Consider the following 25,713-nt stretch of genomic DNA (forward strand, 5'->3'; position numbering starts at 1 on the left):
CTCACCCTGTTGTCCAATGTCATTGATATATATATATATATATATATATATATATATATATATATATATGTTCTTCTGTCACTCTAGATACTGACCCACTGCTAGTTCTGAATAAAAATTGTGCTGAAATATGTTTTACTACTCTTCTTTTTTGTGGTGTAGGATCTTTCTATGTTCTTTCTATGTTGTTTCCACCTCCGGTACCAATTTTTTTGTTAAAAAATAAAGCTCAGGAACACACCTCTTCCATTGACTGAGATATAGCTGTGCTGATATTTTGCTTGTCAAATTCTGAAATTGGTCCGCTTTAATTTTTTTTCATTGTATCGTGGTTCTTCTTGAAAAATGTTGCTGGTTATCATTCTTGAAATTTGGTTTCAGAATAACTGAAAGTTGTTAAGACAGTTGTGGCATATGTTCTCTTTGGTTGAATAAATCAAGGCAAGACATTAGAGGAATGCCATGGGAAGAAATTGAGATGTTAATAGAAAAATCTATAAACTAGACATTATTGTTGTTTCACTTGCAAATTAGAATTGCTGCTTGGTCAATCCTGTTATAATAATACAATAATAGTAAACATTCATTTCTTACTCCCCCTCTTCCCAAACTACATATACCCCGTTGCTGAGAAGCACTGTAAAGGATCTCAGTTCTGCATATTTATTAAATAAATAAATAAATAAATAAATAAATAGGATACATTTGTTGGATGAATATGCCAGCATTATTTTTTTCCATTATTACAGTATTACTGTATAATATTAATTGGGTCACAGAATATACAGTCTTTGTTTTTGGAGCAGGCTTTCATAATTGAGAATGTATATAAAAGGCGTATATGAAAAGGCCAAGAGTATTTGTGATGCTGACTCATTTAACAGTACTTCTCTGGTAAAAAGTAGATAGGGAAGTTAGAGTTAAAAGAAAATGTGAAACAGATTTCTCCTGCCAATTAGGAGTGTGTATACATGTATAGGTTACTGTAGAAGGAGGACTGAAAATTCAGCATTTCAAAAGTGCACAAATCTTTCAGGAAACAAATACTTGTTTTTTGTATGTATTTATAACTGTGATATACTTGCATCCTAATTTCTGTAGAATCATTTTTCAAAAAGGTAGGAAGCCATAAACTAAATCTATTTTTCTAGGCAAGCTAGCAATTCCAGTACTGCCACTGTTGCAAGGAAGCAGTGATGGAAAGGTTGAGAAAGGTGACAACTGTTTTAAAGAAAGTTGTGGATGTTATTAATGTTTGAATTAATAAACAGTGAAAGTGCTGAGTATGTGGAGTCGAGATTGCTTCTCCCTCGCCCAGCTGACAAAAGGTTCTCAACCTGCAGAATTATGAAATTGCTTTTGGTGCTTGGATATTAACAGGACTTAAAGTCACAAGCACTGTGGATTCGGAATGCTTGAATGGAATTAGAAAGCTTTTCTGGACATACTGGCTTCCTTACACTATTCAGGGTCTTTCCTATAAACAGAAGGGTTTGTGGAAAGCTACAAATACAGCTGATGTTTCTCTCTTTGGCCTTACAGCAGTTGTCAAAATCTTGTGCCCACCTGAATGTTGTTAACTGCAAGTCTCAGCAGCCCTAGCCAGCATGGCTAATGGTGACGTATACTGTGAGCTGCAGTTTAGGAACATCTGAACAGCCACAACATTCCCACCCCTGCCTTAGAGGGTTTCTGTGGTAAGATAAAAGAACACTTTGAAAGCTAAGCAGCGTTCTTCCTAGGTAGTACTTAGAAGGGGGACAGGAAGGACAAGAGCTGCAGGTTGTATTTCAAAGGAGGGCAATAATAAACCACTAATCAATATTCTTTGCCTAAGAAAATCCTGTGAAATTCACGAGGTCAACATAAGTTGATGGGAACTTTAAACCCATAAGGACTACTGCTGTCCTGTGAAAACAATTTGATTTAACTTTCCCAACTTTATAAATTTGAATTAGATCTTGTTGTAAACCTGTGTCTTGTCATACTGCAGGTGGGAGTACAGTTTTTTTCAGGAATGAGCATTAAGTTACATGCCATCCCACCTCCATTTTATTACATTAAACAACAACAACAACAACAATAATAATATAGTTTATTTATACCACCCGCCTCTCCCACGGATCAAGACGGGATTACAGCCTTAAAAAGACACTTGGTACAATTTACAATCAGTACAACAATAAAATACTAACACTGAATTTACCAAGAATTCCTATGAATTCTCTAAAAATTACAATTCGTCCATTAGCCAACAGTCAAGGAAGAGCAGTTGTCATAACCTTTTTATATGGAATTGAGCCCGCGGGAAGAGATCCGTTTTGAGTGCCTTCTTAAAGGCCTCTAAGGTAGTAACAAGATGGATCTCTTCTGGTAGGTTATTCCATAAGCTTGGGGCCACGGCAGTGAATGCCTTATGTGAAGTTGTCATTAACCTGGTATTATAATATTCTAGTAAGAACTTCCCAGATGTTCTGAGAGTGCGGGGCAGATTATGTAGGGAGAAGCGCTCCTGCAAGTAACTCGGGTCCGAGCCATGTAGGGCTTTAAAGGTAATAACCAATACCTTCTATTGCACCCGAAAGCTAATTGGCAGCCAGTGAAGAGATTTCAGTATTGGTGTTATATGGTCAAACCTATATGTTCTGGTGATCATTCTGGCTGCTGCATTTTGAACCAATTGAAGCTTCCGAATTTGGTACAAGAGTAGCCCCAAGTAGAGCGGATTGCAGAAATCTAACCAAGAGATTACCAGTGCAAGTACTACTGCTTCAAGATCCTTTTGGTCTAGGTAGGGACGCAGTTGGTGTATCAACCAAAGCTGATACCAAGCACTCTTGGCTGTCGCATCTATTTGGGATGTCAGTTGTAAGGACGGATCCAAGAGTACTCCCAAACTGTGAACCTCGTCCTTTAGGGGAAGTGTGACACCATCCAGGACTGAGTGGCAAAACTCCATCCCTGGACTTGGGGTACCTATCGCAAGTACCTCCGTTTTCTCTGGATTCAGTCTGAGTTTGTTTTCCCTCATCCAGCCCATTACTGATCCAAGACAGGCATCCAGAGGAGAGATGCCATCTCTAGTCACTGCAATAGTCGGGGACATAGAGAAATAAATTTGGATGTCATCAGTGTACTGATGACACCGTGCCCCATGTCTCCGGATGATCTCTCCCAGCGGCTTCATGTAAATGTTGAAAAGCATGGGGGACAGAATGCGCCCTGAATGACGCCAGATGTCAGCTCTCTCTTGGAAGAGCAGCTGTCCCCCAGCATCACTATCTGGAATCTGCCTGAGAGGTAGGAATGGAACCACTGGAGCGCAGTGCCCTCCCTCCCTCAGGTGTTCCAGAAGGATACCATGGTCTATGGCAGTGATGGTGAACCTTTTAGAGACCGAGTGCCCAAACTGCAACCGAAAACCAACTTTTTTATTGCAAAGCGCCGCATTCCTCTGGCTTTCTAGGTACTAACTCTGGCAAATTCTGTACTGGGGTGATGGCGCGCATGCCCATGGAGAGGGCTCTGAGTGCCCCCTCTGGCACCCATGCCATAGGTTCGCCATCACTGGTCTATGGTATCGAATGCTGCTGAGATGTCCAAGAGCACCAGCAGGGTCACACTTCACCTGTCGATGCCCAGATGGAAATAATCGACTAAGGCGACCATGGCGGTCTCAACTCCGTATCCTGCCCTGAAACCAGTTTGAAATGGGTCATCCAAGACAGCTTGGAGCTGTAAGGCAACTGCCCTCTTGATCACTTTGCCCTAAAATGATAAAAGAGAGACTGGTCTATAATTGTTTCTCACCAGGGGATCCAGGGAGGGTTTAAGCAAATTCATCTTGTTTATGTTACATTGGCCTGTTACAGACTGCCAAAATAAAGCTGCTTCGGGTCTCTTTGGAGGTATGCTGTTTAAATGATGCATGCATCCTAAGAGTCCAGAAGCTGGAGCGTGGCTTTGGCGTGACCTCTGGACTCTTAGGACCCATGCATCATTTAAACAGCATACCTCCAAAGAGACCCGAAGCAGCTTTATTTTGGCAGTCTGTAACAGGCCATAGTCGTTGACAGACGTCTTTTTTTAAACTTTTTTTTTTCCTGTGATAGAAATGCTAACCATTCCATACATTTTGCATGTATATCTGAAACGTTTATTGGAAAAGTCTCAGCAGCCAGTATAATATTAGATTTGCTTAGCAGTGCTGTTAGCAGAAAACCCTGAATGAAGTCCTTTTAAGATCAAGTTATAAAGCTTAAAATGAATTCACAGGCAAAATACTTTCCAACACACTGAATCATTAATATGTCAAATGATAGGAGTAAGAAATTTATTGTAGGCTGTTCTGCTTTGGATAATGAATAAAGCTTTGTAATTTTACCACGTTGTTATTTCCTCTTATGAGCTGAAATGGAAGATGACAATTTAAGTAAGAATAAAGATTACATGCCCACATTAGCAAAATCACATCCAGTAGTGAGAGACAAATCCCTTGATACTGTAATCACACACCAGTGGCTATCTTTCAGTGGATTCAAAGGAACCAGTCTGGAGCAAAGCAGAAATAGGGCTAAAATGTGAAGCACTTGCTTGAGTGAGTTATTTAAAGAAGCAAAGGAAAAGAGGACTAATGGTAAGGAGTTATAATAGGACTAAAGATAAGGAGGGGAAATGGCTAGGGGAAAAGAGGATATATTTTGGAAGGGGAACAGATTTAAATTAGCAGGTTTTTGGTATAACCCATTAGTTGAGAGTGAATAAGCAATAAGTCCCTTGATAAGGCAAACTGTTCAATTTCAGATGAAGTCTGGGCATGTTGTTGATTGCAGGTGCCTTTAAAAGAGGCTCTCAAAACCTAAGGCTGATCTACCTCCACTCCAAATTGGTGCCATTCTACTTCTTGCCCTTACCTACCTCTTTATTATAATTGGGACCTGTAAAAATGTGGTGGCGTGAGAAGTGGAATAAAGCTTTCATCACTGCATCTCCTCTGATTCAAAGATATGTGTTGCAGCTGACCTTCATTCTTGAAGTCTCTTGTAACTACACCACAAAATAGTGTGCTATACTCTCACAGTATGCAAATTGTTGGGAGAGTTTGAAAGCTTTTTAAGCCATCGCTATCATACCATATGGAAATTTCTCATTTGTTTGGCAGTACACCATATAGCAAAGGAAGAAAAAAGAGCAAATTGGTGGGTGTGCAGGCCTATGGTTTACATAAAGAGGAAAGGTGGGTAATAACTGGGAGTATGGACATCGAGGAGAGAATCAATAATGTGTGGCTTCCTTTGGGTTTTTATTTCATTAGCCAACACATCTGCCAAATGAATGATAGCATATTAGCCAAAGCTAAATGCTCACTGCTGAAATCCCGTACTATGTTGCTAAAACACTATAACTTAGTAAAAATGTCCTGAATATAGCATCCATAGAGAAACATGGAAAGCCAAGAAGAAAAGTGGATGATGAAAGGTAGCCAGACAGAGAAGTAGATAGGGAAGTAGAAAAGAATGAGATAACACAGAAGAGAAGTAGAAAAGAAGGAGGTAACAGAAGGGAGAGAGAAGACCTGAGTTGGTGCTGTTAGATACACACATAAGAAGGAAGTTATACATTGGTGTTCCAATTGTAGGAAAATGTATTTCCGTAGTTTTCATGGTGACATGGCCTGATTGAATCAGTAAACTCATTAAGTGAGTTTGAATTGCATACTTCCATCTTAGAGTAAGAGAGCTGTATCCCTTTCAGATATTACTTTGGTTATCTATTTTACCACTGCATTTGTGATGGTAAAACTGTTTAATAGCATTTTTAGATGCAAATCATTGTCAGGTCAGATATTTATGCATGTCATTTAGGTGTTACAAACATATTAAATGAAAAGTTCAGTATTTATGGAATTTTGCTCTTTTAACTTGACAGGGACAACCGGTTGGAGACTGTGACTTTAACGTTCGCCTGTCATGTATAGAAAAAGAGATTATATCCCCACGGCATGACAAAATGAAGAATGGGCAAATAGACAAAGCAAAAGAACCTTTTAGTGTTCGTAACAAACCATTTTTTGATATCCATGTGGCCAAAAAGGTAAATATCTTTTTCACGATATAGCTGAACATAAGTTGGGTAATAATTCTGTTTGCATCTGAGTTTCCATCTCTTTTTGAGATTTTTTTGTGTTTAAAAATATACATACAAATATGGAGTTGTACTGAATTCTTGAATGAATCGAAGTAAATGACACGATTGATCTGTATCTTTACTCCCTTGCTCTGAAATGGTGGTACGGTGGTGTTGATGATAGTGCTATGTTGAAATAAGAAATTAGCAATAATTGAATAAAATAGTACTATGTTTACAGCAGCATCACTAGAATTTCACATGTTTCACCCATTGTTCATATGCCCCTACTGGACTGTGTAGTAGAGACTGTCATCAGCTGAAAGGAACAAATACTTCTTACAGATTAAGTATCCCTTATCAGAAAATCTAAATCCACAAATGCTCCAAAACTCAAAACTTTTTTCATGGGTGTCTGAGATGTTAAAACCTTTGTTTTCTTACAGTTAAATATACACAAAATTTGTTTCATGTACAAAATTATTAAAAATAATACATAAAATCATCTTCAGACTATATGTATAAATATCAAATAGTGTAGGAGACAGAGCAGATCCTCGACAACTCCGTGTATAGTGGACATGGAGCTGAACAGGAACCCCCCCCCCCCCTACTTTCTGGGCTTGGGCCTCGAGGAAGGAACAAAACCACTGAAAAATAGTGCCTCCAGACCATTCCAGTGAGGCAGCCCAGAAAGATACCATGATTAATAGTATTGAAAGCTGCTGAGAAATCCAGCAGAACCAACAGGAGCTCATTCTCTTGTTCATTTCCTAGCAGTGGTTACCCATCAAGGTGACTAAAGCCATCTGTGTTCCAGAACCAGGCCTGAAAACTGATTGAAATAGATCTAGATAATCCATTTCATCTATGAATCCTTGAAGCTGGGAGGCCTCCACATGCTCTGATATTTTATCCAAATACTGTAGCCAAAAAGTAGAATGTTGGACACTGGTCAATAGTTATCCATTTTAGAGAGATCCAGGGAAGGTTTTCTCAACAGAAGCCTTATAACTTGGCTTTGAGACTATCCATTAGTTTTCTACTGGAGTGTGAACTCCCAAATTTCAGAATTTATTTAGAATTTGACAGAAGCTTTGACATGCTCTTAGTGCACTTGGAAAAAGATTATTTCCAACTTCAAATTCCAGAATCTCCAAGACACCGTGGCTAATTGGAGAAGTAATTAATGTGTTCACAAACTCATATTTCCTTTAGGCAGAATGATTCACAATTGGTTGGAATCCCTTCTTCCTATTTTTCCTTTGAGTCTTTTATCTAACCATGGTTATTTTGCTCCTTCCTAGGCAGATGGCCTTTAGTTCCCAGGTAGATAACAGAGGATGGTAACTTTGTTATTGTCCTGCAGAGACTGGGCTCAGGGTATACATTTAGAGGTGATTTAAAGGACTCTTCCTATCTTCCTTTCTTGATACTGGAAGAATGTAAGCATTATATAATCACTCATCTCTCTCCCACCCAGCAGCTAGAAACAGGGAGAAAAAGAAATACTTTGGGAGGCTTCCAACTCTGGACTGTGAAGTAGATGACATATTTCCAGAGCTGAAAAGGTTCTCCAGGGAACATTTCATATGCCTCCCTGGAATAGAACAGGCTGCTGGGCCAAGTGTCACAAGAAAGGAGTGTTCTTTTTTCCTAATTTTGATGCATTCTACTTTGTTGTATCCATTTATACCCTAAATTTAGCATTTTAACATTGAAAATAATATTTGTTTTGATGTTATTTGGAAAAACAAAAAATAGTAATAGTTGTGGGGCCCTGGGAGTTCTCTGGAGTTGAAGGATGGGATATAAATTAAAATTAATGTATTAATCAAAAAGGCAAGCCAGAGCCTTTGTAGACTGAGGAGCAATAACTGGTATAGGCTGCTGTTCACAAAACGGTGTTTTAAATGGTGCCTGTGAAACAGATGAGATCTTAACCTGGGCTCTGGACTCCTTGTCAGGAACACCTGGTGATCACTTGCCAAAAAACAACCCCTTATTCCCCATACTTTCATGATGGTAGGTGGCAGAGGCTTGTTTTTTTCTCTACATTCAGTGTGCAGCTGGATCTTGAAGCACCTATTTGGCATTCAGCAAGCCCACATACTTTTTATGTTGATGGTCAATAGTGTCCAATGGTGAACTAAACCCAAATGCTGCTGTTTTTGCTTTCTCTCCTTGAATCTGAATAAGGAAGTGAAACTTGTTAGGAGTCTGTGTTTGCTTACAACAAGTACAGTGTCAAAAGTTCTAAGCTTTGGCTGAACTTTGGGCCTGGACTTTTAAAATCCCAGCTTTCATGAAGTTCTTGGGCTTATCTCCCTTGCAAGCTCCCCTTCTGACATGATGAGGGTGTAAGCATGATTATTAAACCTCCTCCTAGCTGAGACATTGGTATGTTGATTTGGGCTTGCATCTAGTCTTGGGTTATATCTAGACAGGATTTAATGACAGCTATACTTTGATGGAAGAATAACTGCTCCCAGCCAAAATAGGAGTTATGTTCATGTTCTTTATGAATATACTGTATGTTATGAGTAAGCTTTTTATGAAAATATTTATCCCACGTCTCCATCACAAAAAACAATCCTCAAGGCAGTCAAGAATCAAGCCAGAAAGTGAAGGAAAAAACATATTATAGAAGCTGCCCACTTGGCTCAGTATATTAAGTTGTACATTAGGATGCAGGGAGGTTCTAAAGGTTGCCTCATATCCTAGATGCACAGAGACTTTTAGAAAGGTTATATATATTTTGCTGTTACTGGTTCTGTTTAATGGGTTCCAAGGGGAGTAGTAGATTGCTTGCTGTAGGAAAAACCAAGAATGGGACAAAATCATTGTTGTCAGTGATGGAGGTATTCTGGTGTTGGATGTACTATAAATTTTGAGCAAGTTTATTTATTTATTTATTCATTTATTTTAAACTTTACAAAATATTTACATTCAAAAGGGATATAAGTTACATACAATAACGTTTCAGTATAAAAAAAGCAGGAAAATAAAAATGCAAAAGGAGGAAAAATAACCATGTTAGTCATAAGTTTCTATAAAAGCTGGCCAAATGTCTGAATATAAATCCATTTATAAATGTTGTCTCTACATTATTCTTTCAAATCTTGCAAGCATAGTTCGATCTTCTATCGATTGAAACACAGATGGAGAAAAATTATCTTTCTAGTAGCAATCAAAATGGCATGAAAAACCCAGTTCTGTTGACTGTTAATTTCCAAGAAACAGATAAGTAATTCAAAAGAACTTTTCACTACCAAATTTACTTGTGTGATTACTTCTTTCCAAAATGTAGCTACTATGGGGCAACTCTAAAACATATACAATAAGGAAGCATTAGGGGTATTACATCTCCAACAGTTTGATGATTTAGAAAACCCTTTCTTGAATAGCCATTGTGGCGAACAATACACCTCAAAGAGCAATTTCTTCTGTGTAATATGTAGTTGGTAATCTATAGCTACAGTAGAAACCAATGGCCATTGATTAGTCAGAATTAGATATTCCATTTCTCTGTTCCATTATTGCTGTAAACCTCTTGATATCCATAAAGATATGAGCTCATCTCTCTGGTGTGATTAAGCCAATGACCACACAGGAGGAAGGAGAATTTGTGGTTATCTTTATTATAGTGAATAGGTGTCAGCCGTCCCATGACCCAAAAGACTGACACAAAGGAAAGAAACAGATATTAATGTATATATCCTTTTCCCTATGATAGCTATAGGTAGCTATAGTGCCATGATGGCGAACCTATGGCACACATGTCACAGGTGGCATGCAATGCCATTTCGCCCAACACGGGCCATAGAGAAGGAGGAACAGGCGCAGGTGTACCCGTTCCTTCTCCTATCTGCCATCTCTGAGACATTTGGAAGCCAGAAAATGGCGCTGGGGAGAAGGAGCCACAGGCGTGCACCTCTGGATCCTCCTCCTGGCCTTCTCCCAGCCTTCAGCTGCCTATTGAGACAGCTGGATGCTATGAAAAGGGCAGGGGGGAGGAGGAGTGACTGGCACACACCAGTTGCTCCTCCCCAGAGGCCTTTCCTGGCCTCCAGCTAGCTCTGGAGGAATAGCTGGGGAAGGGGAAAGGTCTGGGAGGAGGGGGACTAGGCACATGCCCACTCCTTCTCCTCCCCTCCGGAGAGACAGCTGGGGATCAGGAAAGGTCTGGAAGGAGGAAGACCGGGAGTGTGCTCACTCCTCCTGTCCTCCACAGACCTTTTCTGAACCCCAGCTGCCTTCGGAGGGACAGCTGGGGTCAGGAAAGGTCCGGGAAGAGGAAAAGGCCCAGGAAAAGGACCAGGTGCATGCCCACTCTTCCTCCGCACAGACCTTTACTGACCCCCAGCTGTCTTTCAGAGACAGCTGGAGCCTGGGGTAAGAGCTGGAGGAGGAGGAACCATTGTTGCACACCCGTCACCCCACCCCAGGACCTTCCCCAGCTTCTAGCTTTCTGTCAGAGACAGCTTGAGACCGGAGAAATGGCAGGGGGAGAAGTCCCATCCTGGAAGCCCTGCTCCCCTGGAGGGTGGAAGCCCTGCCCCTAGCATGTAGCCCTGCCTCCGGAGGGCAGAACCTCTGCCCCTGGCACACAAGCCCAAAAAGGTTCGTCATCACTGCTATAGTGTCAATGATTATTAGCAGGTCACATTTCTAGAGCATGTGTATCAAACAAGTCATGTATTACTAGGCCATAATGATCCCCACGTTATCTGGCCACTCAAAAATAATGCACCCAGAAGTCAGGAACTCTCTACGATCCAGGAAAACATCCTGTTGTATTTATTTATAGCTAGCAGAGATTTATGTTTATAAATTGTTTGTTTGGATATTTGGTTAGCCTCAATTAATGTCTCTTGAGTGCACCTTAAAACTGTAAGGCGAAATCTGGATTATAACAAATGTTTCAGTTGTTGATATTGAGAGTTAGCTGATAGAGGTTGTTTAAACTTCTGCAAAACTGAAAAAGGCAAAAACCTATCAACACCAAATACCTGATTTAAAGTAACAATCCTATTATTGGCCCACACTTTCCATAGAGGTGGGTCTTTACCCATTTTTAAATCTGGATCCCCCCACAAAGTCCATTTGGCATGGGTATATGCGTCAAATTGCAAGTGATGAGACAATATTTGCCACACAGTTCTAACTCCTGCAATTCTTGGCAAAACATTGCCCTTTATAAAATCATAAAATGAGAACCAAATACTCTTCACTTTAATAAACGTGCCAGAAATGAAGACTTCAAGGCAGACCATGGTGGATTACTTATTTTAAGTGGATATGTCCAAAAATTAATGCAAGATTGCAGGTATGCATATTATAAATTTTAATCTGTGAGTTCCCTTGGGTCTCTTTCTGGGAGAAAGGATAATAATAATAATAATAATAATAATAATAATAATAATAATAATAATAATAGGCCTGATGGTACATAAGAAGATCTGTAAGGCCAAACTCTCGCTCTTTAATTGAAATCTGCATCCTTTTCATTGAAATTTATCAAAGGCAAATCAGTTTAGCCTGAAATGAGCATAGTAATCAGACAGTGCTGACAACCAGTAATAATCTTCAGTAAATGGAACAAGATTTGTCATGCAATTAGTTAATATATTTTGCTTCCTTACATTTCCTTAGAATTTCAAAAGAACAATGACATTAATTTTAATTTCTGACAGATAACAAATTAGCCTCTTTTGATGAAAGGCTAGTTACCCAGTGGCTGTTTGCCTGCTGTCAACAGGCTTTCCATTTTTAAGGTCACAATAAGTGTGCCTTTGTGGAATGAAGGTATTAAAATAATATCGGTAGTTTGGGAATCCTGAATCAAGGATGGGCTGTGTCTGCTCATTTTGTGCTGCTGTCTGCAGCATAACAGTTTATGGACCTTTTGCCACCTGACTGTTATTTAGATAGAAGTACTTGTTGAGGAAATGTCATGTGGGAAGGAACCCTAATGTCAGTTGACAAAAATATATCGTTGGATTTGATATAATTGAGCAGTCACTTTTTTATTTTTTTATTTTATATTATATACAAACATACATAACAAATTTGCTAACATATAACCAAAATATCTGGACCTTCCCTTTACAAGACTCTCTCTCTCTCTCTCTCTCTCTCTCTCTCTCTCTCTCGCTATCTATCTATCTATCTATCTATCTATCTATCTATCTATCTATCTTACTCGTTATCCTTATTTTCCCATAAACTTGATATTGTTGTGAAGTCCTATCATTTTTGAACATAGAAATCCTTTCCATTGAGGCTAATTCATTTAACTTTAAGCTCCATTCATCCATAGTTGGAATGATCCTGGATTTCCAATATTTCCTGTATACCACCTGAGCAGCTGTAATCATATACAATAAAACACTCAGTTCATCTTGAACCAAACTTTCAGTAATGGTGTTGGTTATATTTAACAAAAATAGCTCTGGAGTCAACGGGATCTTCTTCTTAAGAGTAAAGGTGATGTTTTTATGAATCCTTTTCCAGATTTTTTTTGCCTTATAGCATGACCACCAAAGATGAAAAAAGTGCCTCCCTTCTGGTTGCACTTCCAACAGTTAGAATTGCCGTGACTCCCAATTTTTCTAGTCTAGATGGTCTAATGTACCAATGGAAGAACAGTTTATAATAATTTTCTTTTAAATTATTACATTTCGTAAAATGAATATTTCTTTTCCAAACATTCTCCCAGCCGCCTTGATCATTTTTTTATGGAAAGGCAGGGTAAAAATAAAAATTATTATTATTATTATTATTATTATTATTATTATTATTATTATCCAAAGGGATTTCTCTCCCTATATTCTGAGACCATCTTATCATGTTTGTTTTAACCATCTCCTCCATCATTTCTATACTCAACAGAAGTTTATAATTTTATTGAGTAATTTTACTCTAGTTCCCTTCATAATTATATCAAATTCAGTTTCCTTACTTTCTATACTGACTTTAGATGTATCCCTTTTCCAATCCTCTCTTACTTGATAGTATTTAAACCAGTTCATTTCATGCCTATTTCCAAACATCTCTTCTTTTTCATTCAGCACTTCTGATTCTCCTGATTTTTTAAAAAATATCATTATATTTTAACCAATTGTTTCTGAACTTTTTATCATTTTTATGGAATGCCTCTTGTGAGGACGTCCATCTGGGCAGTTTTGTATACCAATATTTTCTGTATTTGTTCCAAATATTCAATAAGGCATTTCTAACATAGTGCTGTCTAAATTCTTTTAGTTTCCTCTCAGTTCCATAACAAATATAAGCGTGCCATCCCAGGTCTAACCCACAATTTTCTAAATTCATGATTTCATCATTTTCTAATAAGACCCAGTCTCTAATCCATGACAAAGCACTTGCATTATGATATAACTCTAAATTTGGGAGCCGTAGACCACCTCTATCTTTCGAGTCTTGCAAGACTTTAAATTTTATCCTTGGTCTCTTGCCTTGCCACAAAAACTTAGAAATGTCAATACTCAATGTTTTAAAGAGGTTCTTATTGGTTATAATCAGTAGGACCTGGAACAAAAATAACATTCTTGGCAAGACGTTCATCTGAATTGTTGCTACTCTCCCTAATAGAGATGTTTGTTGCTTTCCCCACCTTGCTAAATCAGATTTTATAACATTCAATAATTGTATATAATTGTTTTTATATAAATCTGTATTGTTGTCAAAGATATACCCAAATATTTAGTTTTATTAATCAACTGAAATTCTGTGATATGTTTCATTTCTTGCTCTTCTTTCTTGGTTAAGTTTTTGGTCAGCATACTGCTTTTATTTTTGTTAACCCTAAATCCTGCTAACTCACCAAAATTAACTAGAACATCTTCTAATCTTTTAACAGTTTTTCTTGGATTTTATAGAATAATTACTAAATCATTGGCGAAGGCTCGGATTTTATAGTTATACTTAGAGACTTCCAATCCTTGTATTTTATCATCATTCCTTATACTATTATTCAGTACTTCCATTATCATTAAAAAGAGCAATGGCAATAGTGGGCACCCCTGGCGAGTGCCTTTTCTAATCAAAATTGATTCTGTCTTTCTTCATTCAAATCAATTCTAGTAAATTGTTTATTGTATATGTTCATTATCCAGTTTACAAATCTTCCATTAATCTTCCATTCATCTAATAATATCTCTAGGAATCCCCAATTTATGTTCTCAAACTCTGTTTCAATATCCACAAACACCATCCCCAATTTTCTTTCCTTATGTATTTCAAAAAATTCAATCACATTTATTATTACTCTGATATTATCTTTGAGGTGTCTTTGTGGAAGAAAACCTGTCTGTTCTGGATGCATCTTTAAAGATAGTACTTTCTTCAGTCGTTCAGCTAATATTGATGAGTAAATTTTATAATCCAGATTTAATAAAGAAATTGGGGAATAATTCTCAATCAGCTCTGGATCTTTATTTTCTCTTGGAATCAATGTTGTTGAAAGTCGCCAAGATGCTGGGTAATTTTCAAAATCAATTTGTTTTATTGTTTCTAATAAGGATATTAATTCGTCTTTAAAGATCTTATAAAACTTTGCAGTAAATCCATCAGGACCAGGGGCCTTGTTATCTTTCAGGTTTTTAATAGTTATTTCCAATTCCTCCTTTGAAAATGGCTTATTTAATGCCTTGAGTTGTTGTTCAGTAACCTGGATTTTACCTTCTTTCTTTATAAATTCTCGTATATAAATTCTATTTTCTTGAGTTGCTTCTTCTGTCATGTATAGTGTCTTGTAGTAATTTGTTACTATATCTTTTAATTTATCCTGCTGTGTAGTGATAGTATTCTCTTTTTAAAATTTCAATATGTCTCTTTTTCCTTTATTTTTCTTTAACCTCCGTGAGAGTCACTTTCCTACTTTGTTGGCATTCTCAAGTCATATAATAATAATAATTTGTTTTATTTATATACCGCTATTCCAAAGATCATAGCGGTGAACAGCAAGTAAGCTAATTAGTAAGTAAGCTAATTGTTTAATATATTTAATTTTATCCGTAATCTCCTGGATTGAATTTTCATCAATCATGTTTTTGATTAATTGAAGTTCATGCAAGATTTTTTTGTCCTTAGGATTGATTTTTGCTCTTGTTCTTTCACTCTCAACTTTCCCACTAATTCTTCATCTTTTCCCCTTTTCTTTTTTCTTATTCTCCTCTCTTGATGTATTAGTAGCCCCCTGAAAACAGCTTTACCAGCATCCCAAATCACATGCATGGGCATCTCCTTCTTAATATTTTCTTGGAAATAGAATTTTATTTCTTCTTTGATTCTTTTGATTACTTCTTCATCTATTAATATATAATTTTTCATTCTCCAGGAAAACTCTTTCGGTCTCTGTTTCATTGTTAGTATTACCGGACAATGGTCCTGTGTTGTCATGGATAGGATTTTGGTTTTAATTATATTTTTATTTAACCGTTTAGATGTCAATATCATACCTATCCTGGACCATGGTCTATATCTGTTTGAATAAAATATGAAATTTTACCATGTATCACTCTCCACATATCTATTAGATTTAGATCCTCTATTAATTCAAATGCTGACAAGGGTAATTTGCCCTGTCCTTTTTTATGTTGTTGGCCAGATCTATCTTCCATGGTATTCAAGACCACATTCCAATCGCCTGCCATAATTACACTGTCATAACTGAATTCCTTTATTTTTGCATGAAGTTCTTTGAAAAAGTTACTTTTGTTTTGTTGTGGTTCATATAGATTTATAATCAAAATTGATTCATCTTGAATTACTATTTCTGATGCCAAAAATTGTCCTTGCTTGTCTTTTAAAATCTCTTTTACTTCCAAATTGTTATTTACATATATTGCCACTCCTCTTTTTTTAAGTTTCACTTGATGCCGCAAATAATTTTCCTATTTTTTTATTTTCTTGCACTCTCAAATCTTTTATTTTAATGTGAGTTTCCTGTAAACAAATTATTTGTGCTTTTTGTTTAGCTAAATAGTGAAATACTTTATTCCTGTTAGTTTGGAATTTAGTCCATTAACATTCCATTAAATTATTAGTTGCTTTGCCATTAATTCTCCCCCCTTTCTCCCCTTTAACTTCTTCTTTTTGGATTCTTTCTTGTGTATTGTCTTGTTCCTGTTTTCTTTCCTGTAGCTCCTCTTTGTCTATTTCGTGAGGATTCCTTCTAACTTCTTTAGAGCTTTTATCTAGATTTACACTTCCTAACATTTCTTGATCCGAATTTCCATCTGATGTTTCTGTTGAGTCATCTCCTGATCCTCTAGTTACTTCCTCATCTGTGCCTGTACTTCCATCTGAGTCTTTCTATTTTTTATTATGTTGTATTTGTGGGTTTGCTCTTTTATGCTTTATTCTTTTATCTTTCCTTTTCTCTTCCTGATTTTCGTTTTCTATTTCTATTTTCTTAGCATTTTCCTCTGGTCTTTGTTCACCCTCTTCATTCTCTTTCTGTTATAGTTATTTTCCTCCACTTTAATATCTCCTAATTTTTTTTGAAGTTTATCTAGAGAATCAATTACATATTTTCCCCTTTTATTGTAAATATGAGGCCTTCAATTTTGCCCCATTTCTATTTAATTCCTTCTCTTTTCAGGTACTGGGTTAATATATCATAGTCTTTCCTTTTCTGTAATATTTACGGGGGGGGGGGGGATTTCTTTAAATATCCTTATATCTTGTCCTTTGATCAGGAGTTGTTTTCTATATGATGTTTCCAAAAATCAGAGTCTTGACTCTCTCTTTTACAAAATATATTGTTACATCTCTTGGAAGTTTTTTATTTGTTGTGAAGTCGAAGGCTTTCATGGCCGGCATCCATAGTTTTTTGTAGGTTTTTCGGCCTATGTGGTCATGTTCTAGAAGAGTTTCTTCCTGACGTTTTGCCAGCATCTGTGGCTGGCATCTTTTTATTTGTTGCAACCCAGGAATTAACTCTGTAAAATTTATCCACCTCCAAATCTAATTATTCTTGTGACCAACCTACAAAATGAGCTAGAGCTGGAATTAATCTTTCATTTAAGCCTTCATTATATCTTTCTTGCAGCCCTCTAAATCTTAATGCATTATCTTTAAGTTTCATTTACAATGATGATTTCAAATTCTTATCCTGTTGTTGCAGTTTCTCTAGCATTACTGTCCTGTATTTCAAATCTTCGTTTTCATGAATTTTTGAAAGCCTTTTATTTACATCTGCCATTTCTTTTGTAAATTTATAGATGTTATCTTTGACCTCTTTCTTCCAATCCTGTATTTCTTTCTGAATTTCCGATTTTAATTCTTCTTTCATCTCCTTAAGTTCGGATCTTAATTCTTTTCGTATTTCCATTCTTATTTCTTTCCTTAATTTTGTCATTTCAGCCATTACAATTCTGCTTAAGTCGGAGATTTGAGATGAGGCTAATAGCTCTTGGCTATTTCCTTTCTCTAAATCTTCTGCCTCTGTTAATTTTCCTGCTGCCATTTTTCTTTCTTTTCTTCTTCTTAATATTATTTTTATTTAAGATCTAGTTCCGTTCTTAGCCTCTCCTTTTATTTAGACAACTATACTTCCCATAAGAAATCTCTCAGCCCTTACATGTAATACCAATTAACAAAATTACTCCAATTGTAGGTTAACAAAACATAACTGTCCTTTATCAAGGTTAAAAATTAAAAAGGTGAGCATTGCTTTTGCCCTTTTGGCTCAAAGTGGTGAGGTTGGATGCCTTCCTATCCAATCCTTTTACTTTAACAATCTGTTTCTAACATGAATTTGTAGGCTATCTCCGTATCCTTCTTTGAGAAGGAGATAGATGGAAAAACAGTTAAAGCCCCATGACCAAATAAGGATTAAAGACACTTTGCTTCAATCCTACCCGTGCTTCGCCATTCACCATGCAAAGGAGGCTTAGGCTGGCATTATATCAGTGACCACAATTTTAGTCTATATGTGGGAGCTGATGTTGGGTTGGTGTCACTTGTAAAGAGTGCGCCACCATTGTTCCACTTTTTGCTGCCGCACTTCTGAGGGAGCCGGTGTTGGTCAGGCAGCCCTTTTAAAGGGTGTGACGCAGTTGCTCCACCTCTCGCTGCCGCCACTTCCAAGCAAGCCGGTGTTGGTCAGGCGGCCCTTTTGAAGGGTGCGCCACAGTTGCTCCACCTCTCGCTGCCGCCGCTTATGACAGAGCAGGTGTTGGTCAGGCGGCCCTTTTGAAGGGTGTGCCGCAGTTGTTCCACCTCTTGCTGCCGCTGCTTCTGAGGGAGCCGGTGTTGGTCAGCACTGCCTCTTGATGATAATTTTATTTTTTTTCACCAGCTCCCCCACTCTAGCATCACTGTGGAAACCTCCTTCACCGCATCTCATACAGCTGATACTTCAGGGCATGTGCAAGAGGTGTCTTTCAGTGTATAGGCGTGGGCAGGAAACTGTTCCATGAGTGCAGTCCTGTTAATAGTTCCAACCCATTAAATGGGTGGGATGACAGTCTCTCTGGTGCTCTGCCCTCCATTTAGTACATGCAGCTTATTAGATGGTGACACTGTCTTAACATCTAGTCTAGTAAGTTCAAGTTCTGACTGAGTTTGCCCTTTCTTGCTTTTTTCAGATGAGTGCCTTACAATATGGGCCATCAACTGTTGAATCATGACCTGCAACTGAGTCATGACTTTATATAAAACAGATCTTACAAATGGTACCGCTAGAATTTATTTTTTCTTTTGGGTTATTTTTCTTTGACAGCAATTGTCAGAGAAGTAGCAAGGGGGTCAAAGCAGCAAATTCATGCATCGTTCCTTGTGAAAAGTGTGAAGAAAAAAAATCTATAATGGCTCTTACAAGTATTTGCAAATCAGTGAGTGGTGCAAAAGTTCTGGCAAGGTTTGATGAGGAGGGGAACAGCGGTGACTTTTAAAGGCATAAAGTGGGATGGAAAGGCTGAAGACTATTAGCCTGAACACACTGGCACAATACATTGGCTTAAGGGTGGCATGGGGGAGTGATGTTTAGATGATGCACGCCCAGATGCCTCCCCAAGCCAGCGGGCGCCTAGATGGCGGGCAGCATTGTGGCACTCCAGCAGCACGGTGTTTATATACCGCAGGAGCACCAAAAACCTGGCGTTGCAGTGGAAAAGCTGCTCTTTTTTCTGCCTCCAAAAGAATGGCATTTTGCCACATATTTTTGGCCAGAAAAGTGGCGGGTGGGAGACCACAGCGTGTGGTTGCCATGGTCCCAATCCAGTGCTAAAAGGGGTGGCGTCAAGCCACCCCTTTAGGGCCATCTGTACCGGCCCTATATTACTAGTTGTCCTATGTGTGGACATTAGAGAAGTTATTTTAGTAATCTGAATGCAACTTGTGTAGAGATATACTGCACTGCTTAACCTTTTTAAAAAATAGCTCTAGTAGCACTTGATGGTAAGGTCTATTCTCATTTGTATTTTTCCCCACAATAATATACCTTTTTATTTAAATGACTACTCTATTGACACTCGTAAGTTCATGTATAAAACATAGCATACTATTATGTCCTCAGCTAAAATGTCAATCTGGAAAACTCATCAATGCAGACATGCTGCTTTGCTCTACCATTTCAATTGGTAAATGCCCAAGTGAATAGAAGAGCTTTGCAGCATACCACAAAGGTCATCAGACAAGGAATAAATCTGCACATTTCTGAAAGAACAAAATCTTACTGTATAGATTTTGAATGCTACATGTACTTTATTCCAGTCAGTGATATTACATTTTCTAACTCTTTATTCATATTTTTCCTGTTTTAGTAACAGTTACAGATATAATTCTTATGGTCAAAGTATCCTCTGCAGTCAATATGTAAATTGGCTTTCAACGGTTATTAGACTTTCAGATGTTCTTGAAGCATAGTCCTGTTTCTTAATAGACTATATTAAATTTTCTTAACCAATCATATCTTTTTGTATTCAGTCATATCAGTGTCTATAGTAACTGATTATTTTCTTCTGTTATGTACAAATAAGATAGACTTGCAGAAAATTTTGCAACACATACAGAGCCCTTCAAACCTGTCATTTCCCAGCTCCATTCTTTTCTTCTCTGCCTCCTGGTTTTCCATCCCTCCCACTAACAATCAATATTCCATGGCAGTGAAAACATTTAGTCTTCATTAGGTTCTGCTTGGGTTTTTTGGTTCTCCTTATTTTTCTCCCTAAAGGGGTTTCTTTTTTGAGATGGGCTAGTTATACAGAACTTGAGTTTCCCCCAATTCTCATTCATACCTTGTGCTTGTGTGTGAATGGTGCCATTTTAGCTACCTTAGGACTGGAGCTCATCTCTGTACTTGGGAAACTGAGACCAGTTCCAGTGCTTGACTCTGAACAGTGGTGAAGTCACTGCTTCCCTCCTTCCACATTCAGCTTCTCTGATGCCAAATACCTACTGCAGAGTTGTTCTCTCCCCTCTGGAGCAGATTTTTCATGGTGTACAGGGAGCTGCAGAAGGAAAAGAGTTCACAGATTTTGGGAGAAGCAGCTGGATCCATAGCATCCAGTATGTATATGATAATAGGAGAACTTCAAGACAGGGTATGCAGTGATTTGTTCCTTGTTGCTAAGCGTAATCAGTTGTACAGCTGCATTTCTTGTCCTTCCTACCAAAATCATGTCTGATTGCCATCAATATCAATATTTGTGAACAACTTCGAATTTTGATCTCCTGGCAATGATTGCTACTTTATAGAAATTATCTATTTATTACTGTAAGGTCAGATTACTTTATTTTACTATGGTAATAATCAATTTAATGAAATTATATAATATATTCTATATATAATATATATTAAATATACTTCTCTGTAAAATCAGGGAAATATTTATGTTAAATCATAAAATGGGCATAAATGTGCTCTGTTGGTTGTATGTGTTGTATGTATGGTGGTATGCTCTTCAGTGTTATTGCTTCCAATAAGGTCATGGTGACCATTGTGAGTAAAGCAAGAATGAGCCTGAAATCCAATTTAGCTTCCTTACCTATGTCATTAAAAATTAACAGAGAAGTATATTTAATATATATTATATGATTTGTGACACACCAGAGCTCAAAGCAGAGGGGAGAAGAAATGGATTCCCCTTCTAAACAAAAAGATGTGGGTTGCTTATTAGCTCTTCCTCTGAACAGTGATTTATGAGGCTAAGGAAGCTACTTAGATAAAAACTTAAGGCCAAAGGGAATACTTGCCACTTCTGCCACAAGAAAGTCTCTGACTTGCATATTCAAAGATGTTTTCCAGTAGTCTCAGAAGGATGTGATGAGATTGATCGGCTTGGTTACTGGTGTTCCTTATGAGAGCAAGGAGATTGTGTAGTTCCAGTGCTCAGGCCTACTCTTTGAACCAAGTTATTAGTGTACATATTCTGATATTTATTTATAAATGGAAATGGTTTAGAGGGCATTTGTAAAATGGGAAATAAATAAAAGTTGAATGATAGATTTTAAGACAATCAGATGACTTTTCAGGTTTTGCTTAATTGTTTCTGGTATTCCTTTTGCAGTAATTTAGGGTGGCCTACAGTAACTTTGATTTTGAAAACACAACAAAAATATCTCTGTAAAGTTCACATACTGTATATACACATAATTCTAGAATTTTTAGTCAAAATTGACTAAAAATTGACCCCAAAAACCTGAGCTGACTTATCTACAGGTCAATGTAAATACTGTACGTTGACTTGTGTGTGTATATATATATCAACAATAATCTGTCTTGGAAGCACTGATTCCTGTTCATTCTCTCATCCATCCAGCCTTTGGTGTGAGCACAAAAAGATACACCTGTTAGAATCATGTAAGTTCTTTGGTATGGTTTTCCTTTGCTTCATTCTTGAGATCCTTTGATACACACCCCTAAGTTTTACTTTTGACTTATCCACGGGTCATATCAAAATCCATAATTTGGGCCCCAAAACCTGTTCTTGACTTATACATGAGTTAGATTTACAGTCAAATATATGCAGTAGGTGTTCTCCACATAGAAGCACAATCTGGCTTTTACCTTTCAGCAGCTCTTAAAGAAACTTTATTCCTAATACAGCCAGCCCCCTGTACCCACAGATTGTGCATCTATGAATTGAATAATCTATGGCTTGAATTTTTTTAAAAAATCCATAAAGCACACCTTGATTTTGCCATTTTATATAAGGGACACCATTTTATTATGTGAATTATATACAATGGGAGTTGACACCCACGGATTTTAGTATCCACAGGGTGTCCTGGAACCAAACCTCAGTGGATACCAAGGTCCCAGTGTATGTCAAACCCTGTCTTTAGATATTTGTCAGGTAGATGAAGGCTTGCTTTTCAAATATGATGTATTCAAATGGCATAGGTTAGGAAAATAAGGCTGATCTTACTAATACTTGCCCAGTGTTCACCAAAGCCTTTGGGGTTCATTGATTTCTCACATGTTAATGCACATGGTTTTAAACTGTTTAAATGAAACAGCAGCATCATTTAAACGAGACATCATCCAGCCTCAGAAGGAGACAAGGGCTGTCTGGCTCCATCAGGCCTGGCCTAAAGTAAGAAGACGAGCCCTCCCTGTTTGCCATCTGACATCATCTGACCTTGGAGAGAAAGGCCAGCCAGCTTCATCAGGCCTGGCCTAAATTAAGAAGACAGTCCTCTCTCTTTGCCATCTGACATCATCTGGCCTTGGAGAGAAAGGCCAGACAGCTTCATTAGGCCTGGCCTAAAGTAAGAAGACGAGCCCTCTAGCTTTGCCATCTTACATCATCTGGCCTTGGAGAGAAAGGCCAGCCAGCTTCATCAGGCCTGGCCTAAAGTAAGAAGACGAGCCCTCCCTCTGTGCCATCTGATATTATCTGGCCTTGGAGGGAAAGGCCAGCCAGCTTCATCAGGCCTGGCCTAAAGTAAGCAGACTAGCCCTCTCTCTTTGCCATCTGACATCATCTGGCCTTGGAGAGAAAGGCCAGCCAGCTTCATCAGGCCTGGCCTAAAGTAAGAAGACAAGCCCTCCCTCCAGTCCATCTGCCATGGTCCAGGCTTGAGAGGGAGAGAATAACTGCTGGACCGACTCCCCTTCCTACTGCCTTTCCCTTCTCCTTTTGTGTCATGTCTTTTTTAGATTGTAAGCCTGAGGACAGGTAAAAATCTACTGTATATACTTGTGTATAGGTCTAGAAATTTTAGTCAAAAAATTGACCCCAAAAACCTAGGTTGACTTATGCACGGGGTCAATGTAAATACTATACTTTAACTCTTATTAAAAATGGAACCATCTCCTGGTGAAAGGCAGGAGTGCAATCTGTCCTGGAAGCCCTGACCTCCCTCTACTCTCTCTTCCATCCAGCCTTTAGTGTGAGCCAAAACAGTTATGCCTGCCATAATTTTGTAGGTTCTTTTAAAAAAAATAATTTTCATTATACAAATATTACAGACAAATACAAATCAGTATCTAAAACATCAAGACTCAATACCAAACACAGAACATAAAATAGAACACAATAGATAAGAGAATATATTCCATCTATACTGTACAATTACTTCCAAGATAACCTATGATAACCTGGTTACTTAATGTCACCGGGCCCAAGGCTGGTCCGGTAGGGGAGGGGATAGGATGCAGATCCATGATGCCACAAGGAGGCAATGACGCCACTACAGATGCTGAACTTTTAATGCAACTTTAGAAAACTGCAATCAAAACAAATTTCCACATGGGGACTGGTTATTTCACCGTCCCTACCTAGACCCCCCTTGGGTCTAGGGCCTGAGTTCCAGCTTCTCCCTTTCAGGCTCCTCCTCTTCAGGCGCTCTGAGCCCAGGACGCCAACCCATAGGCCAACACCACCCACAGATATCCCAGCACAGTTGAGGCCCAGGATTTATGATGGGGTGAGCTTGGTAGGGCCCTTCATTGGCTTCTATCTAAGGGGTGGACGAGATGGGCAAAGAAGCCCTCAGAGTGATGCTCTCTCGCCCCATCTCCCGGACCACTTCCATGGCGCCCTGTTAGATGGTGGCAGTCTCCTGGACCTTCGTATCCTGTCTCCGCCTCTTGCTTCAGACCTCCGTCTTCCTCCCCCTCCCCGGGCTTCTCCCCCTCCCCCCTTTTCTACCCTGCGCTCCTGACTCCTCCCTGAGACCGGCCCTGATCACAGCTCTCACCCTTCCCTCGAGGTTGCTCCCGGGTCCTCTCACCTGCCGTCTTCCTGTGCGGGACCCCAACCTGACTCCTCCCCTTCCACTCTTTGACACTTAACTTAAAAGAATATTCCAATGTATTTATTTTTGCATAAACCTCTAAATCTCCATAAACACAGTAAATTTAATAGAGCAGTTTATATCTATGATATAAATCTTAATGTCCCTCAAATATTCCACATACTCTTCTTTACCCACTTGATAATTATAATTATGTAATTATAATGAGCAACTTATTTCAAATTAAATTCTGCATTACATGTCCCAACAATGCCATTCTTCTTTTATCTTATCTTTTAGGTTCTTTGGCATTGTTTTCCTTTGCTTCATCATTTAGATCCTTTCTTGCATGTCCTTAGGTTTTACCCTTGACTTATCCATGGGTCATACCAAAATAGATAATTTTGCCCCAAAACCTGCCCTCAACTTATACATGAGGTTGACTTATAGTCATGTATATATGGTAATTAACTATCTGTAAGCTGTTCTGAGAGCTTTTCTGGCTGAAGAGCGGGGTATAAATACAGTAAATGGATTTTAACTTCCTTATATTTAATATGATTTTAGTTTATTTAACTTATGTTCATCATTTTAAACTGATTTACCGTATATACACAACTATAAGTTTACCTCAATTATAAGTCGAGGGTAGGTTTGGGGGCCAAAATTATGGATTTTGATATGACCCATATATAAGTCAAGGGCAAAACTTTGGGGCATGTAACAAAGCTTCTAAAGAAAGAGGCAAAACAAAACAGTGGCAAGAAATTTACAAACTTCCAGCAGGCATATCTCTTTGTGTTCACACTAAAGGCTGGATGAATAACAAAGCGGGGGGGGGGGGGGGGCAGGAGGGGGAGGGTCAATGCTTCCAGGACATATTGCACTCTTGCCTATCACCAGGGGATGGTTCCATTTTAAATATGAGTTAAAGTACAGTACTTACATTTACCTGTGAACAAGTCAATTCTGGATCAATTTTTGACTAAAATTTCTAGACTTATAGATAAGTATATTCAAAAATTTGTTTGTATTAACCTTACTTGTACACTGCCATGAGAAATGACGACAACGATAATGATGATGATAGTGATAGTGATGATAATGATACTCTCTGCATTAGGTAGAGCATTCTGATGGTAGTAAAATTGAAGTTTTAATGTTTGAAGTCCTTTCTAATAATTCAATTCACAAAAGATCAGTGATATAGGCTGTTCTATATTAGAGTTACACAACCTATATTAGGTTCACAACTTTCAGGTCTGTAGCATGATATGGCGACTTTAACGTGTGGATGAATCATTACATATCAAAATGCAAGAGACAGGAGTGCTGCATCACCTTGAATGTGATACCTTTGCTAGCAATCAATTA

General features: G+C 38.2%; 1 protein-coding gene across 4 annotated transcripts in view; it reads left to right on the plus strand.

Moving 5' to 3' along the window:
* RNGTT (RNA guanylyltransferase and 5'-phosphatase) overlaps positions 1-25,713 on the plus strand; it is a 200,984-nt gene that overhangs the window by 83,947 nt on the left and 91,324 nt on the right. For 3 of the 4 annotated variants that reach the window (XM_089530762.1, XM_089530764.1, XM_089530765.1), the window contains exon 11: positions 5,929-6,093. The exons of the other annotated variant lie outside the window; for it this stretch is intronic. In XM_089530762.1, the coding sequence (XP_089386888.1) occupies positions 5,929-6,093 (165 nt within the window). The remainder of the gene's footprint in view (positions 1-5,928; positions 6,094-25,713) is intronic. 4 annotated transcript variants of the gene reach the window in all.

Source organism: Sceloporus occidentalis, unplaced genomic scaffold, assembly GCF_023333645.1.
Source record: "Sceloporus occidentalis isolate IW3139 unplaced genomic scaffold, rSceOcc1.0.p SCAF_6, whole genome shotgun sequence".
Taxonomy (NCBI): Eukaryota; Metazoa; Chordata; class Lepidosauria; order Squamata; family Phrynosomatidae; genus Sceloporus; species Sceloporus occidentalis.